This window comes from Cervus elaphus, chromosome 13 (genome assembly GCF_910594005.1).
Source record: "Cervus elaphus chromosome 13, mCerEla1.1, whole genome shotgun sequence".
In the NCBI taxonomy this organism is placed as follows: Eukaryota; Metazoa; Chordata; class Mammalia; order Artiodactyla; family Cervidae; genus Cervus; species Cervus elaphus.
Genome location: NC_057827.1, coordinates 67,110,281 through 67,127,063, shown reverse-complemented (window position 1 = coordinate 67,127,063; position 16,783 = coordinate 67,110,281). Strand labels below are relative to the sequence as shown.

General features: G+C 60.9%; 1 protein-coding gene across 3 annotated transcripts in view; it reads left to right on the top strand.

Moving 5' to 3' along the window:
- The first annotated feature begins 2,266 nt into the window (after window positions 1-2,266).
- Window positions 2,267-16,783, top strand: part of BEGAIN (brain enriched guanylate kinase associated) — a 46,379-nt gene continuing 31,862 nt past the window's right edge. For 2 of the 3 annotated variants that reach the window (XM_043922387.1, XM_043922382.1), the window contains exon 1: window positions 2,267-2,427. In XM_043922387.1, the coding sequence (XP_043778322.1) occupies window positions 2,386-2,427 (42 nt within the window). In that variant the 5' untranslated portion in view covers window positions 2,267-2,385. The remainder of the gene's footprint in view (window positions 2,428-16,783) is intronic. The other variant, XM_043922389.1, reaches the window with a different exon arrangement.

Genomic DNA, 16,783 nt, shown 5'->3' with positions numbered 1-16,783 from the left:
AAGGATAGGGTTACTAAATCCCAGCTTAGCCCCTATTTGCTGAGTGGCTTTAGGTGAGGGACTTTGCCTCTCTGAGCTTCAAAGAGGGCTAGCGCTACCTCCCTCACAAGGTCACTATAGGGGTCAACTGAGACCACCCCCGCCCCCCCCCCCCACCCTAGCATGCTGGCTTTCTCCCCACTTCCATCGTCAGTGAGCCGAGAGAGGGGAGAAGAGAGGGCTTGCTGGGTGGGGAGTAGGTGTGCAGTGTGGGCAAAGGGCTCTCCCGGGGCCTTCCCAAGCAGGCCTCCAGCTCAAGTGTGCAAGCAGCCTGAGCCAGGCCTGGGCACCTCTGCACCCCCGCCTCCTCCCCCCCTTCCCCCCCTTCCCCCCTCACCCCTCTTCACCCTTCCCCCCCTTCCTCCCTCCCCCCGCTTCCCTGCCGCCCCCTGCCCCTCCCCTGCCCCACCCCCACCCCCCTCCAGCCATCTGCAGCGTTGGCAGTGGCAGAGCCGGGGCTGATGGTGAATGTTCTGGCACCATCTGAGCAGGACCAGTGTCTGGGCAGGAACTGCGGGCAGAGCCCTACGTGTACCCTCCACCCACCTTCCACCATTACTGTTGTCCCCCTGGGACCTGGGGAGGGCAGGGACATTAGGGTTGGCAGGTGAGAGGTTGGCCCCCACTGCCTCTTGCATGCTGCCCCGATCCCTCCACAGGGCCTGCCTGAATAGGGTCAAAACCCTCAAGGGCAGGAGCAGAGGTCACGGAGCCTTCCAGCTCAGATGGAAAACCCAGGGTCCAGGTGAGCCAAAAACAGCCCTCCAAGGGGGATTTAAAGAGCCCACGCCCTTGGCAGCCACTTCTCATTTTGTCCCCGTGTAGGTCCTGTGCGCCAACCGGGAGGCTTGTCGCCTGATGCCCACCCCGGCCCCCAAACCCCCCTGCACCTCCTTTTCTTCATTTGTGCCTCAACAGGGTCCCCAGGGCCTGAGGGGCGGGAGAGAGAGGCCTTTGCCTCCGCGCTAAATGGCTCGAATCCGTGGCCGGCTCCTTTCTGCTGTCTCTCCTCCACTGATTTCCCCACTTCCCTGGCCATCAGGGCCTCTTCACAGCACTGTCCTGTGCCTGAATGTAGCCACCCACTCCTCCAACTAGAAGAGTGACTAGAACGCGCAAAGTGCACACACGTGAAATACAAGGCGGATGGCGGTGGTGGTGACCGCACAACGAAGTCAAAGTCCTTACTGCCACTGAGCTGTACGCTTCAAAACGGCGGAAATGGTCAGTTTTGTGTTATATGTATTTTGCAATGATTTTTAAAAGTATATATATATATATATATATATATATATATATATATATATATATAAAGTATTCATAGGCAGCACCTTGTAATCTGCCATGTGCTTGGGAATTATATAAACGTGGTGAGCCACGAGCCCATAGGTCTCAAGGGAGGGCAGGAGTCAAGTACATGTGCTCTGGGACCTCCCTGCACCAGCCAGGATCCTTCCCGCCCCCTTGTGCTTTTTTTTCCAGGGTTCCAATGCTGGCTGCTGCAGGGCTGGCCTGGCTGGCAGACTTGTCCAGGTGCCCTATGTAAGGCCCTCAGAGCTGAGTCTGGTTTTTGAAGAGGCCCCAGCCAGGCCTGGACCACGGGGATGACCTTGCACCAATGCCTCAGCAGGGAAGGGCCATGGTTCACTCTGTACCCTTCTTCAGGACTAGGACGGGGCCAGCCTGGGGCTCTGCGGCGGGTAGGGAGAAGGGTGCTCCAGCTGGAAGTTCCTGGGGTAACCCTGACCCCTCCAGAGGCCACCTCCTCTTCCAGATTGCTGGGGAAGGGGGTGACCCTCCGCCATCACCTGGCTACCTTGGCACAGGTGTGCTGGCTCAAGCAGAGCGGGAACGCGGGGCCCCATCCATTCTTTCCCTCAACACTCCCTAGTGCATTCCTTCCTCATTCATTCGTTCCCCCGGCTCGCACCGCACTCCTTCATTCACCGCGCTCCACCATTCATGCTCCCGCGGGTTCATTCATTCCCCGGCCGGCTGCCATCCCCTCCCCGGCTCCCGAGTGCACGTGGCGCCCCGCGCCCCCAGGCCTGCCCCAGCGTCCCCCAGCCAGTGCGCCCCGCCTGGGCGCTGCGGGGGGAGCCGCGGAATCAGCCGCGGCTGCGCGCGGGGCCGGGGCTGGCGGGGAGCCGGGCTGGGGGCGGGGGGCGGGCGCTCCCTGCGGGAAGCCGGGCGGGGTGGGGGTAGCCCCGGCCGAGCCGCGGCTCCGGGCGCGCTCGGCCTCGGAGGGGAGGGTGCGGGCCGGGGGCGGCGGCGGCGGCGGCAGCGGGACCCGAGCGCGGCGGCGGCGGCGGCGGCGCAGGCGAGCCGCGCGGCTGCCCCGGGGCCATGTGGACGGGCGGCCGGCGGCCGGGCCGGCTCCGCCGGGCGGTGAGTACCCGCGAGCCCGGAGGGCAGGGCGCGGGCGCGGGCGCGGAGGCGGGGCGGGCGCCACCCACGCGGCAGCGCGGTCTCGGCGGCGCCGGCGGCGGCCCGCGTGCCCCCTCCCGCGAGGGGGGCGACTGTCCAGCCTCTGCTCCCCCGCCTGTAGCGCCCCCTCCGGTGCCGATGCGCGGGGTGGGAGAGGGGGGTGGGGGCCGGCCATGAACGCTTCGCCGGCCGCGGGGGGCACTCGCAGGGCGGGGCGGGGACTCGGCCTCGGCGCGCCGCCCTGCCCCCCGCGGGGCCGGCCCGAGCACCTGGGACCGAGTTGCGGGGGTCCTCGCCCCTCTAACACGTGCATCCCTCCGGTGGGAGGGAGGCTGGGGCATGGCGGGGGGAGGGGAGCAGGGCGGGGCCTAGGCGATCTGGGACCTGCCGCTGTCAGCTGTCACGGGCGGGTGGCCGGCGTGCTGGCAGGCCCCCCTCCTGCCGCGGGTCGAGGCTCAGTAAGCCCCTCCACCTACCCCGGGAAAGGTCGAGGAGCCAGAAGGAGGCTGGACCAGGGGCTAGTTCATTGAGCGATCGCAGTGCGTGGGCTTGCGCCGGCCCCGGACCCCCTAGGTCTCACTCTGCGCCTGCAGGGCAAGGAGCTCCCATTCCCCACAGTTCGAAGGGAGGAAACTGAGGCTCGGGGAGGGGAAGGCGCACCCCGGGGGCCGCTCCACCGAAGCGTCCACCCTCCCTGAACCCCAGCACAGTTGGATGGGAATTGCTGCCCTAGCGTTTCCGCTTCCTGCCTGGTGTAGAGGTGTTTCCTTCCTCGTTTGGGCCCCACCCCGTCCCCAGTGTGGTTCCTTTGGGGCAGGAGCAGCGTGGGCGACCTCCTGGAGACTCCTGGACCAGCCGGATGGGAGCAGAGTAGGGACCCAGGAATGGGCCGGTGGTGGCTGAGTGCGCTGTGCCTGCAGAGGTGGAGCCCTGGTGGCCAAGGTCAGCCACAGACCTGGGCTGTTTGCAGACTGGAAACTGACCAGGGGTCAAGGCCTCGGGGCTCCGGGCCAGCAGGACAGGGTCTCCCCACGGGCTTGGCTCCTGTGGAGGTCCCAGCGCCCTAGATCTCTGAGGGGCCGTGGAGAGGTCCTTGCCCTTCACTGGGCCCCAGTTCCCCTGCCCACTGCCTGCAGCGGAGTCCCTTCCACCCCCAGGGCCGGCGAGGACCGGGGAAGAAAGTCCATCATCCGCTGCTGTGCCGGCCGGCCCAGTCCGGGTGGCATTGCCGGCTGGGGCAAGTGGCCGATAAGGGGCGGCTCTGCCTGGCATGTGTGACGCACAGGGCGGGGAGGCAGCAGCCTGGGCCCTGGCAGCATCCCCGAAAACCCTTAATTTTCCCGACTCTCACTATAATCAGGGCGGCACAGAGAAGCAGGCGCAGTGGCAGATGCAGTTGCTGCAGGCCGGCGCCGGGGCGAGAGGAGGCTGCCTGCGCTTTCGGAAGGACTATTGTCTCATATTTATAGATTCCTGCGCTCCGTGTTCCTCTTACCCTCAGAACCTGGAGCTGTTCACACCTGGGATGCTGGGTGGGCAGGGCGGGGGCTGCCTGGAGCCTCAGTGCTATGGGTCTGTCTTTCCACCGGGCCAGGCTTGGAGAGTGGGTCATTTCTGGGCCGGAGAGTGGAAGCCAGGCAGAGCAGTCTGGAAGGAGATCTGTCCACCCTCAGAGACTCTTGGGCACAGACTCTGGCCCCAAAGAGCTGCCATTTATTGAGCAGCTACTATGTGCCAGCCCTGATATAAGCACTTTCATGCCTTGTCTCCACGGCAATGCTTTGAAGTAGCCCCCCACTCCCACAGGCACTTAAGGATGTTAAGAATGAATGAATGAGAGGGGGAAAGAGCAGTCCATGGGTGACTGAGGGCTTGGTTGGAGACGGTCCCTGCATGCATGCGTGCTCAGTCGTGTCCTACTCTCTGCAACCCCACGGACTCTAGCCCGCCGGCCTCCTCGGTCTATGGGATTCTCCAGGCAAGAATACTGGAATGGGTTGCCATTTCCTTCCCTAGGGGATCTTCCCGACCCAAGGATCAAACCCGGGCCTCCTGCATGGCAAGCAGATTCTTTACCGTCTGAGCCACCAGGGAAGCCCCTGGAGACCATCCACAATTTCTCAAGTCCTCGGAGGCTCAAGAAGCCCAGGGCCTGGGTGGGAGTTGAACAGGGGAGGGTGGAGGAGCAGGAGAGGGGAAGGCCTAGAGGTGAGAGTGATCCTGGGTCTATAGCAGCTTGAAGCAGGGCTTCAGTCCCTGGCCAGAGAGTGAGATCAGACCGTGGCAGTGATAGCAGCGAATCCTGACCACTCGACCAGTGGTCAGTGACAAGGCCCTGGCCCTTTGGCTTTGCCGAAGAAAAGAATTCCCACAAAGATGGAGAGTAGTGAAACAAGTTAAGTGCTTATTAGGAGAAAAAAGTACAGGACATGTGGATAGACACAGGGGCAGACTCAGACAGTCTCAGAGTTTGGTAGTTTGAGTTACTTTTATGGGGCATTTCTTCCGGTTTCCCTCTGACCAATCATTCTGACTTGCCCAGTGCAGAGTCCATATTTGGCGTGTCTCAGAATCCTTCTGTGTGCGCGCACGCATCTCTCAGCCAAGATGGATCCCACCGCAAAGGCCTGTGGGTAGTTGGCGTCATTCAGCATCACTCCTGTTTTGACCTCCAAGGAGCCTTTCCGCGCATGTGTGGTTGGGGAGGTCTCCTGACTTTGCAAATGAGAAATATGTGGTCTGGGCAAGGCCTAGCTTCCTCTCTCAATTGTCCTGTTCTTGATATTTTAGAGTTTTGGTCCACAGGGAATGAATCTCCAGTCACCTTACCCTGTGGGGTGGGGTCCGTCTACCTCCTGCCTCAAGGGGGGAGAGTGCAAGGATCAGAGGAGGCTCGGTCCAGCCGAAGTGTGGAGGTCAAGTGTGTGTGTGTGTGTGTGTGTGTGTGTGAGGAGGAGGCTCTTCCCCTCATAGCAGGTAGAGATCCCTGGGGACAAGTCCAGGGGTGACCCCAGGCTCACCGGGTTGGCCTAGAATTGCTCCCAGCATCCCCCTCCTGGCTCCCCCTCCTGCCCCAGAGCAGGTCACTAGCCTGCTAGGAGGAGAGGCCTAGATGGGAGTCTGGAGTCTTGGGTTCTAGTTCCTCCTCTGCTCTGTGACCTTGAGCAAGACCCTGCCCTCTCTCTGGGGCTCAGTTTCTGAGGCACAACGCCTCTCTGAGTCAGAGGAGTGGCTTCCATGGCCCGAGAACAAGCCCTTGGTGATAGCCAGTGGCAGAAAGAGCTGACCAGAGCTGTCTCTGTTGGTTCAGTACTGCAGGAATGAAGGACTGAGTGAGTGGATGAATTCCCCATCCCCCTTAGCATACTCTCCCCATGTCCCCCACTGTGCCCCATTCACTGGGACCACTTAGGTGAATCTGATACAAACCTCGCCCTTCAAGATCTCACAGTCTGCCAGGAGACACAGACCTTGACTAGCATGATGGTGTTAGGAGGGTGATGGTGGCTTTCACAGCCCCCCAGCCAGGAAAGCGACCAAGCAGTGACTCCAACCCCAACAGGCTGTGGATCTAGAGGCTCCCACTGCAGCCCCTAGGGGCTTCTTGGGGGTGGGCATCAGCTCATGCCTAGCTCTGAGCCAGGCCACGGGGCTGCAGTCATTTGTCCAACTAGCAGCCTTGAACCGAGGCAGGGATGGGGATGGGCCAGACCTGGTCCTGCCTGGGGAAGACAGACACCGAAAGCTCCAGTCATGGTTCTGGTGGTCCATGCTGGGATTCCCGTGCATCTGGGTGGAGAAGCAATGTGGGTGGACTGCAGAGGCCGGTGGGTGTATTGTAGGCAAATGGACGTGGTGGGAGGCATGTGGCAGGGCAGACCAGGGGATGGATGGATAGAAAGCTAGAGGGATAGATGCATAGAAGGAGAGACTGATGGATCTAAGTGTTAAGAAAGGGATGGATGAGTAGATGAATGAAAGAATTGATACGGATAGGACTGGATGGATAGAAGAAATCCGTGGATGGATATAAGGGTAGATTGATAGACGGATGGATTTCTCATTCATATGACAAGACTGATACATGTGTGGATGGAAGGCTCTAAAATGGATGGATAGATGTCAACGGACGAATGGGTAAAGGGCTGGATGGATACAGGAGTCCATGTCAGAGGATGGATGGATACAGGCATGAGAGAGTGGATGGATGCTTAATGGGTTCAGTCAATGTGTGGATGCTGGGGTGGATGGATGGGGACTTGAATAATGTCAATAAAATGATGGATGTAAGAACAGAGGAGTGGATGGATGGATACAGGAAGAGTGCATGGATAAGTGCTTGAGGATACATTCGTGATGCATGGATACAGGCATGGAAGGGCAGATCACTGCAGAAATGGACACATGTTGGCGGGTGGCTGCATCCATGATGGACAGATGCATGTGTGGATATAAGACACAAATGACAAGGATGGATACATGGACGAATGGGTGGCGGGTGCAGGTGCAGGCCCGGAAGGATGCACTGGTGTGCGAATGGGTGGGTACCTGCTAGCAGATGAGTGGTTACCGAGATGGGTGGGTGCAGCATCCAGGCTTGCATAACCCCAGACCCTCCCGTTCCATGATCCCATAGCAGGGAGGCTGCAGGGCTGGGAGGAGGGCGGGGGCCAGGAGGCCTCTCCAGTTAGGCTGGAAGACAGGCTCAGGGAGCCAGGAGGCCGAGGTGTGGCCTCTTGTAAAGACAGGCAAGCAAGCAGGGACTCCTGCAGGGAGTTCCGTGTCCCAGGAGAGTTCCTGGAAGGTCTGGATGGCTCAAGTGCATGCCCCTGAACTCTGACCTCGGCCCCAGCCCTTCTTCCTCATGGATGTGTGGATGCAAGGATGGACACCTGGATGAATGGGTGGCAGACCGCAGGTGCAGGCATGGAGGCATGCACCGGTGTGTGGAGATTGGTACATGCTAGCAGACGAATGGTGTGAATGCATGCCCCAGGGCACGGATGCCAGGGCTACGGCCACCCTCAGGGGTTCTCAGGCCAGTACAGAAACAGCCGGAAGCAGAGGCAGCGTGGTGAAAAGCGTGAGAATCCTCAGACCTGGAATGTCCTCGTCTGTAAAGGAGGGGGCTGTAATAGAAACTTCCGCACTGGAATGAGGGAGGCTTGGAAGGCAACTGCACTTCCGTGGGTGTTGGCTACGGTTTATTGCGTGTGGCGGGCGTGGCTGTTTACCAGTCAGCCCGGGTCCTGCTCCAAGAGACGGGGTGGCACGTCCCAGCTTGGGGTGGGGGTTGCCACAGAAGTTAGCGAGGTGATGTTTGGAGCACTTAGTGAATGCTCAACCTGCCCTCCCCATCCCCACCCTCCCCACCCTCCCCACCCCCCAGCCCCGCAGGGTCCCACCGGTGCCTGGGTCCAGGTCTCACTGTTCCAGCTCCAGGAGGCAACCCGAAGTTGGGTCCCTCCTCCCTGGGAGCTCACAGACCTTGGCCAGCTTCCCATCTTTGGGGGCACGGTGGGGCCGGGAGGTGGAGAAGGGGCTTCGGGGGTCCCGGAGTGACACAGGGCCTGAGGCCCCCCGCCCCGGGTCTGCCACATCCGACCCCCGTGACTTCAGACAAGTCACCTGGCCCCCACAAGAGCCTGCTCCTTTAAACATGAGACAGAGTTCACGGCTGTCCCACCTCACTGGGTGAGGATTTGGGCTACGAGTTGGAACTTGGCACCCAGTAGGGGCTCAGGAAAGGAGGTGGGGGGGCGGAGCAGATGAGTCAAGAGGCAGGGGCTGGAAGCCCTCTCCGGAGAGGCAGCCCAGGCCGCTGAGAGGTGAGCAGGCCCCGGCTGCGAGCCGCCGACAGCATCCTCTGGGGCCTCGGGCCCAGGCGGCTGAGAGCCAGTGGGTTGTTATGACAACAGGAACTTGTCTGATGCAGCCCGGCAACTCTGGGAGAGGCTCGGAGGACCGGCTGGCCAGGCCCCCGGAACATTCCTACGACAGCACATAGCAGGGGGGTGGCCACCTGAGAGCCCCCGGGCTGAGGGGTCCCAGGGTCCCACGAGAGGCTGGGCTCCCTGCCGAAGGCTCCCAGCAGCCCCTGTGCGCTCTCCCTGCATCCCTCCTCGGGACTGGGTGCTGCTCTGTTGACATCTGGCGATCTGGAGAGGACGTGACTTGCCCAAGATCAGCTGGGGTGTTGGAGGTGAACTTGACCTTGGTTCTGCTAGCCTCCAAGTTTAGTTCACACCGGTGGTGGAGCAGGGCTGGATGACTGGATGCTGCTGGGGAGGGGGTTGTCCAAGTGTAAAGAGGTGGCCTTCAGAGGATAGCAGGAGCAGGTGGGGACCTGTGGCCTTCCCAAGAGCCTGAGACCCCTGACTCCCACGTTCTCCTGCCCGTGCCCAGCCAGAGGAAGTTCACACCAGGCCAAAGATGCTTATGAACGGACAGTCTGAACCTGGGGTAGTGGTGGTCGCTAAGTCCTGCCTGGACTCCATGCAACCCCATGGACTGCAGCACGCCACGCTTCTGCTGTCCTTCGCTGTCTCCCAGAGTTTGCTCCGATTCATGTCCTTTGAGTCGGTGATGCTATCCAACCATCTCATCCTCTGCCTCCCCACTCTCCTTTGGCCTTCAGTCTTTCCCAGCATCAGGGTCTTTTCCAGTGAGTCGGCTCTTCTCATCAGGTGGCCAGTGGATTGGAGCTTCTGCATCAGCAATGGGGTGCCTTCACTTATTCATTCATTTGAGAACTACTGGTTGAGTGCCTCCAACGTGCTGGGCCCTGTGCAGAGAGCTGGGGTGAAGTGGAGCTCACCGTCTAGGGGGACACATGCTAAGCAGATTCTTGGGAATGTGTCAGTTACAGTTAGGGGTCATGATACGGGGCTGCCGCAGGGGTACCTGATCTGATCTGGAGGGTGGAAGGAGTCAGGTAGATGGAACCCTGAAAGGACCCTGTAAGGTAGATGGGAGTTAAGTGATGCTAAGGAGGGGGAGGGAGAGTGCTCCCCGGCAGAGGGACCAGCAAGTGCAAAGACCCTGAGACCAGTGAGGGCTTGGCACGTTCAGGAAGTAGATGGACGTTCCTGGGTGTTCTGTGGGTGAGGGTAGAGAAGACCCTGGGCCATCAGGGCCTTGCAGGGTGCATGAATGTGTGACATTGTCTGGTTATCTGGTCTGCAAATTTCAAAGTTCACACGAGCTTGTTTGTGGAGTGGACCAAGCTGGGGTCAGTGGCCCCAGGGAGAGGTGATTGTAGGTGTCCAGGTGAGACATGGTGTCACCTGGGACCAGCTAGGTGATGGTGAGGATGGAGGGAGGCAGCCAGGTCTGAGAGAGGCTGAACGGTCAGGGCCTGGTGATTAGGAGTATGGTGAGGGGAGGAGAAGGAGGGTGCCGGCAGCTTCCATCCCTGACCTGGGCAGTTGAGCTCATGAAGTTTTTCAGACTTTCAGTCCCAGGTGCTAGGAGACACTCAGAGAGGTGTCCAGCTGAGCTCAGAGAAGAAGGGGTCCCCAGCACTTGATGTGAGGCGTCCAGGTGTTGCCAGGTGGGCAGAGGCCCCAGGTACACAGCCGCAGGCAGGCAGCGCTAAAGGCAGCCTGGGCTATCCTCCAAGCGGCACCAGAGACCAGGGCTGGGGATCATGGCCAAAGGCCTGGGACGGCCACCCGCTGGGGAGCCGTCCTGTGAGTACACACAGCCGCATCCCAGGAAGGAGTCCTGCCTGGACCCCTGGCTTCCTGAGATGCATCAGTGAGTCTCCCTTCATACAAAAGAGCAAATGCCCGGGACTGGCTCTGGCCCTTCTCTGGGGTAATCTCCCCCTCCCTACTCCCCATCTAACTATACTGTAGGCCCCCATCTGGCAAAAGCTCTTGCTCATAGCATTGTCAACTGTGATTCCTAACCTTATCCCCTGTGTATCAGTGAAGAATTGCAAACTGCTGCTAGTAGCAGAGATTGGAAATAACTATGGCTAAAATAAGACAGGGGTTATCTCCCACAAGTTAAAGAAGTGCCAGTGCCAGAGGCAGGTGGCCCAAGGCTGGTGTGATGACTCAGTGGTCATCAGGAACCCAGGTTCTTCTGTCTTTCTGCTCCTCTAGCCTTTATATGTGGCTTCTGCCTCAAATTTGCCTCATGGTGCAAAATAGCTGCAGTAGCTCCAACCATCACTTGCATGTTCCATATAAGAAGTAGCAGAGTTTGGGAGAGGGAGCAAAAAGGGCACAGGCAAGCTATCTGATCCCTTTTAAGGAGTAGTCACTCCCAGTAATTTCTGTTTGTATCTCATTGGCTACCCCTGGCTACAAAGGAGCCTGGGAAATCTTGCCTCACAGAATAAAAGGAGGACTCTTCACTAAGAGTGGGATGACAGTGGGGAGCCAGCAGTCTCTACCACAGCCTCCTATTATTTCAGATGGAGGCAGTTCTAATTTCCCCTCCTTCAGGCCCCATGTTCACCCATGTCCCTGAGCCCAACTCACACCTGGCAGAGATGAGGAGATGTGGTGAGTGGCGTGTGTGAGGCTTACCCTTCGACACACAACGGGTATTCATTCAGCGCAGGCTACTTCCCCAGGCAGATGCAGAGTTCAGGACATGACCTTTGCTTCTCTAGCACTTTCTAAGCCCTGAAGCCCGGCTCCCATTTAGTAAGAATCAATTTAGGGGGCGGGAGGCCCCCTGCCACGCGCTGTCTGAATCAATTGGGGGCGGGCGCTCAGCTGATCACTCTGGCCAGTGAGGGACCAGTGACCCTGCACCACCACCCCCGCCCCGCAGAGGGTACAGGGCCCCCAGCCACGTGGGAGGAGGGAAGCGGGAGTCAGTGAGGTACTTGGAGAGGCTTGACCTTGGACTGACAGAGGAGGATGCTCTCCGGGGCCGGCTTCCAGGCACAGGGCCCAGACCCCGGGAGCCCCAGGCAGGATGGCCCCAGCTCCCTCATGGAGCCCAGGGCCGAGGCCCCCAGGAAGGAGGCCTGCAGGGAGGACCTTAGAGGCTGCAAAATGAGCCCCACCTCAGGTTGGAACCCCAAGGGCCCACCATCTCACCCCGGCGGGGCAGCACAGCCCAGCCAGGAAGCCCCCAAAGCCTCACCCGGCCCCCTGTCCACTGCCGAGCCCCCAGGCACAGGCAGCAGGCCAGCTCCTGGCCCCCTGGCCTGGCTGGGCTGCCGACGGGAGGCCAGACTGCCCTTCTCCAGGTTCCTGGATGAGGTCGCCGTGCGGGTGCTAGACCCCAGGACGCTGGAGGCCTTTCGAGGGCACAGGGGCCGCAGCCCGGAGCCCTCCCCTGATGAGCAAGACCCAGCCCCAGCCCAGGAGCCCCTCGCCAGAGCCGCCGCCCCAGAGAAGATCCTGGCCCTGAGCCCGGAGCTCTCCTCGGAGACTGCCCCGGAGGCTGCAAGCAGGGCTGGGCCGGGCCGGGCCGCGGAGACCACTGGGCTTCGCATGGGCAGCAGCAAGCGTGGAGGCCGGGCTGCCTCCCCCCGGAGGCCTCCAGGCCGGGTGAGTCTCAGCCCCCGCCCATCCCCCAGTGGGCAGCGAACAGAGGTCTGCTGGGCCCCTGCCCTGCTCCTTTCAGGGGCCGTTTCCCCACCAGCTCTGGCCGACCCTTCGGAGTTCCCTCCTCATCCCGCCTTTCATAGTCACTGGAATGGCAAAGGCCCTAAGAACCCAAAGAATGGACCTCTAGGATGAAACCTCTGGTTTAAGGAGGCTATTTCTGGAGTATGCATGAGTAGACAGCAAGGATATTCGTAGCAATAATAATAATATCACTCCCCTATTGGCAGAGAGCTTGCTATTTTACCGCAGGATTTCCTATGATGTTTCCTTTGAGGTTTTGAACATCAGTCATGTCCATGTGAGGTAGGATGTCACGGCCCTGTCAAGCAGACAGGTGGGCCCAGGTCCTTCAGAGCTGCCCATTTGATGGAGTTGGAAACTGAGGTCCTGAGTTGCCCCAGGGCCTCCTGGGGAGTCTGGACTTGGACTGAAGTCTTTGTATTTAAATACCACGTTAGCACGTCCTCCAGACACACACGCATGCGCACACACGCATGCGCACACACACACACACTCTGGCTTCAGACAGATGGGTAGGAAGACTTGGTGAGACCTGCCCAGCTGTCCTGGGGGGGGTCGGGTTGTGTGGCACGTCAGGGCGGCAGCACCCCCACCTCGGGACTGACTTTCATCTCCCAAGCCATCTGTGCCCCCTGGGGCCGGGGCAGGTCCTTACAGGCTGTTGAGGACATTGTCCCCTCCTGACAACTCCGGGCACAGGACCGAGGTTGGGCCACGGGGCCAGGGCGGTGAAGATCTCGCCCAGACCCTGCCCAAGAATGACGTCCCTGCGGGGAGGAGTTCTGGTTCTCGTTACATGTATTGACTTCTTTTTGGCTGCACTGGATCTTCGTTGCTTCTTGGGCTTTTCGTGTCCTCTCTTGTTGCGGAGCAGGGGCTCAGCACTTGCGGTTTCCAGGCTCTAGAGTGCAGAGTCGGTAGCTGTGACGCAGAGGCTTATTTGCTCCAAGGCATGTGGGATCTTGCCGGACCGGGGATCGAACCCGTGTCTCCTGCATTGGCAGGAGGATTCTTTACCACTGAGCCACGAGGGAAGCCCTGAGGGCCTGTTGTGGCAGCAAAGTCCTGGGTGGTAGGAGACAGCTGATGCTTGCCGAGTGCTTGCCCACGCTCTTCTGTCTCTGTGCCTGACCTTGGTGCATCCCCACCCTCGTGGGTGCCATCCTTGCCTCTAGTGACCTGACCCCCTCTTTCTCCAGGGAGAGTCCAGAAGCAGCATGGCTGCTGGGGGGTTCCGGGTGTTTGCAGCCCACCAGCCCTTCCCCTGGGGTCTGCTGGGCCGAGCACAGCCAGTGAGCCCTCAGCTCAGGGTAGAGTACCCTCAAGGACCCAGATAGGTCACCCACCCTCTCTGGGCCTCAGTTTCCCCGGCCGAGGAAGGGCGGTAGTGGTCATGAGCTTTCTTTTGCTTTGTCCCTGGAAAGCCTCCAGCAGTCACCCAGTAAGCCTGGCATCCCCAGCCTCCTCCACAGGGGCCTGGTGATCCAGGACTCTTCTCTGCTCTGGGCTCGGCACACCCTGCCCCCCTCACTCTGGGGACCACTGGGTCCCAGGGGAGCCCCACGATGCCCAGGCCTCTGGAGGATTCCATCTCAAGGCCCCTCGCACATGCCTCCTGGGGCTACCAGGCTGCACGGGGCCTTTGGGACCTGTCGAGACCCTGCAGCAGGTGCTGGGGGGGCGGGCAGGGCTCTGTCCCGGGACCCAGCCAGAACAGCCTTCCCAAGGAGCTGGCGTTGGCACCTTGAAGCGGGAGGTGGGTGTCAGCCCTGCACCACCCCAGTGTCATGAGTGGTCCCCTCCAGCCTCGCATCACTCCAAAGAGGCCAGTGAGAGAGATGCTGGGATCAGGCCCATTCCACAGACCAGGAGCCGAGGCTCATCGAGCAGAGCTCGGCAGAGTCCTGGCGGGGCTGTGCCCTGGCTCAGTGAGCCCGGACAAGCCGCATCCACGGTGTCTCCAGGCTGTGTGCGTGGCGGGGATGGGAGGTGATGGGTGAAGTTGCCTGCACACAGCAGGAATCCCATCACCGGGCTGATGGGAGCCAAGCAAGTGATATGGCAGCCCCTCCACCTGGCCTGGACAGGCTTGTGTCCCCGGAACAGTTCCCACGGTGAAGCTGGAGCTTCGGGGAAGCAGGGCAGACCCCTGGCTTCCTGGCATCGGTCTGAAAGCCATTTCTCGAGGGCAGTGCCTGGAGTGACACCGTGAACCCCTTTGGGGAGGAAGCGGCAATCCAGGCCAGGGTTGGGGAACGGTGGGTGGAGGTGGGGTGGACTCTAGTCCTGCCTCTGCTGGGTCTGGCTGAGGGGTCACGGGGGACTGTGGTCTGACCCTTCACTGTCCAGCATAGGAGACGCTACGGTAGAAGGTCTCCAGGACCCCAAACTGTCACCATCACAGACCTGGTACCAAGGTCCACTTGTGCTAGAGTGTCAATGACTTGAGACAAGGGTTTCCTGAGATCACAAGGGGCAGAAACGAGCAGGGGGCACCGGCCAGTGTCCAGGGCAGAGAGGAGGGCTGGGGCCTCTGCAGCAGGCTTCGGGAGGGTGGTCACAAGACCCCAGATGCCAGGCCTGGGAGTCTCCGGAGCTGCGTTTGGATCCTGCCCGACAGGCTTCCCCCCGGGGAGACCTCAGGCAAGCCCCCCCACCTGCTGGGCCCCAGGCTCCCCGTTGGTGCGCCCAGCCTAAGGTATGACAGCGCTGCTCCGCGGAGAGTGGGGGACCCCCAAGGTGCCTCTGGAGGGGGCAGCTGCTTGATTCCCTTCTCCCCGACTGCTGCCACGTGGGAATGTGGGCCGGAGTTGCCAGATCTTCCAAAATTTCAGCAGGAGCCAAAAATACGGATTTTAAAATGTAAACGCTCCCAATTTTTACATGTTGGCTCAAATGCTTAAAAAAAAAAAAATTAAAACCCTCTCGCAGGCCAAATACAACATGCTGGCAGGCCAGATTTAGCTCAGGAGGCCAGTTTGCAGCCGCGGGCCTAGTCCATCTGCACTGGCCCACAGCTGGCGGCCCTAGGCCCCGCCCTGGCCACGCGGAGAAGCGTGGGGCGCGGCCGGGGGAGGGGACAGGGCACCTCTCGGCCCACGGCGAGGTCCTCCTGAATCACCAAGGGGAAGGATGTTCTTGGCCCCACGTGGGGACAGCCCCAAGCCAAGGTTTGGGGTCAAGTCCCCAACTTGCTGAGGGGCCTTGGGCCAGCACCCGCCCCCCCCTACCCCTTCCACCAGCGCTCAGCTTACTGTTCCGACTAAGGTATCTGCTGTGTGCCCCGCACAGCGGGCCCTGAGACCGGCCTCTCGACCTCCCCAGCCGCCCCGTCTCAGTCTCTCGGGCTGGTCCCGCCCCTCCCAGGGTGGAACCCCCACCCGGCAGAGTCCCTCCTGTCCCCGATCTGGGCTGGCTCCCCATGTGGTCTCATCCAGGGTCGGGGCTCAGGTGCTGTCTCCATGTGGGCCACGTGCAGATTTATATCTCCTGGACCCTCCTCTGAACTCCAAACCCCTGTCCCCCACCCTCTCGCCCGTGTCCCCGCTGGGATTTCCGAACCTCCGGCCTGGGCCCTGTTCACCTGGACTGCGTGGGTGCGTCCAGCTGGACTCCCGGGGCACCGCACTCAAGCGGCAGGGCGCCCTCCACGCTGCAGCCCGAGGGGCACCCCTCTGTTCAGCTGGGTGGGGGGCTTCCCACCCTCTCAAGATAGAAGCCAGAGTTCTGACGATGGCACACGAGGCCCCCGACTCGATCTCTGCTCCCCACTGGTGAACGGACACCCCCTGAACTCAGGGCAGGAGGGGCACCCCACGGTGCCCTGGGCAGTCTGCCTCCTGCTGTGGGCATATCAGCACCATGAGGGCAGAGACGCTCCTCTGGTCTAGTTTGTTCGTTGCTGAGTCCCCTAGAACAGGGCCCAGAGGGAATGTTTGTTGAATGAATACAAGCGGGCAAGGAGTGATGTAAAACCTCTTCAAAGAGGGTCCAACCTGAATGATGGCATTAAAAGGCTGGCTCGGGAGCAGCGACAACCCTTCACCAGCCCTGCCCCCAAGACAGTCCCGTGCACTCACAGCATCCTCTGAAGACTTTGCAGCCTCCCGAGGTGAGGCATTGAGCTCAGAGAGGCTGAGGGTTTTTGCCCAAGGTCACACAGCTGCATGGGCGGCTCAAGACTCCACCTGCGGGAGGCGGGTGGCCGCCGTCTTGACCATGTCTGGAATCTGGTCCTCTCCGTCATCTCTGCCCTCGGTAGTTTTGGGCCTGTTTCCTCCCTTTGAAGAGGGGGTGAGGGAGCAGGCTACAGAAGAAACCAAGGAAGCTGGGCTCCAGGTAGATCTCAGGAGGGCCCAGGGGCCTGAGCACAGGCCTCATGGGAGGGCGGGGACTCGCCCAGGGTCAGGGGGCAAGTCGGAGGGGAGGCCTGAGCGCCCGGCAGGCCCCTCCCTGACCTGCCCTCACTTTCCTTGTCGGGGCAGTTTCAGGTATTACAGGACTGGGAGGCGGGGGGGCAGGAACGGGACGGGGCCAGATGGTCCAGCGAGGAGTCACACGTCCGCTCGTGGGGGCCGGAGCAGGACTGACCCCCTCGGCAGAGGGGTTCCCTGGACAGGGTTCTGTGCGGATGCATGGATGTCGGGGCCTAGGTGGGCTTGGGTACCCCCAGCGTGATGGTGAGCTTTGGAGGGGGGGTGTGGGGGCATGGGCCGGCA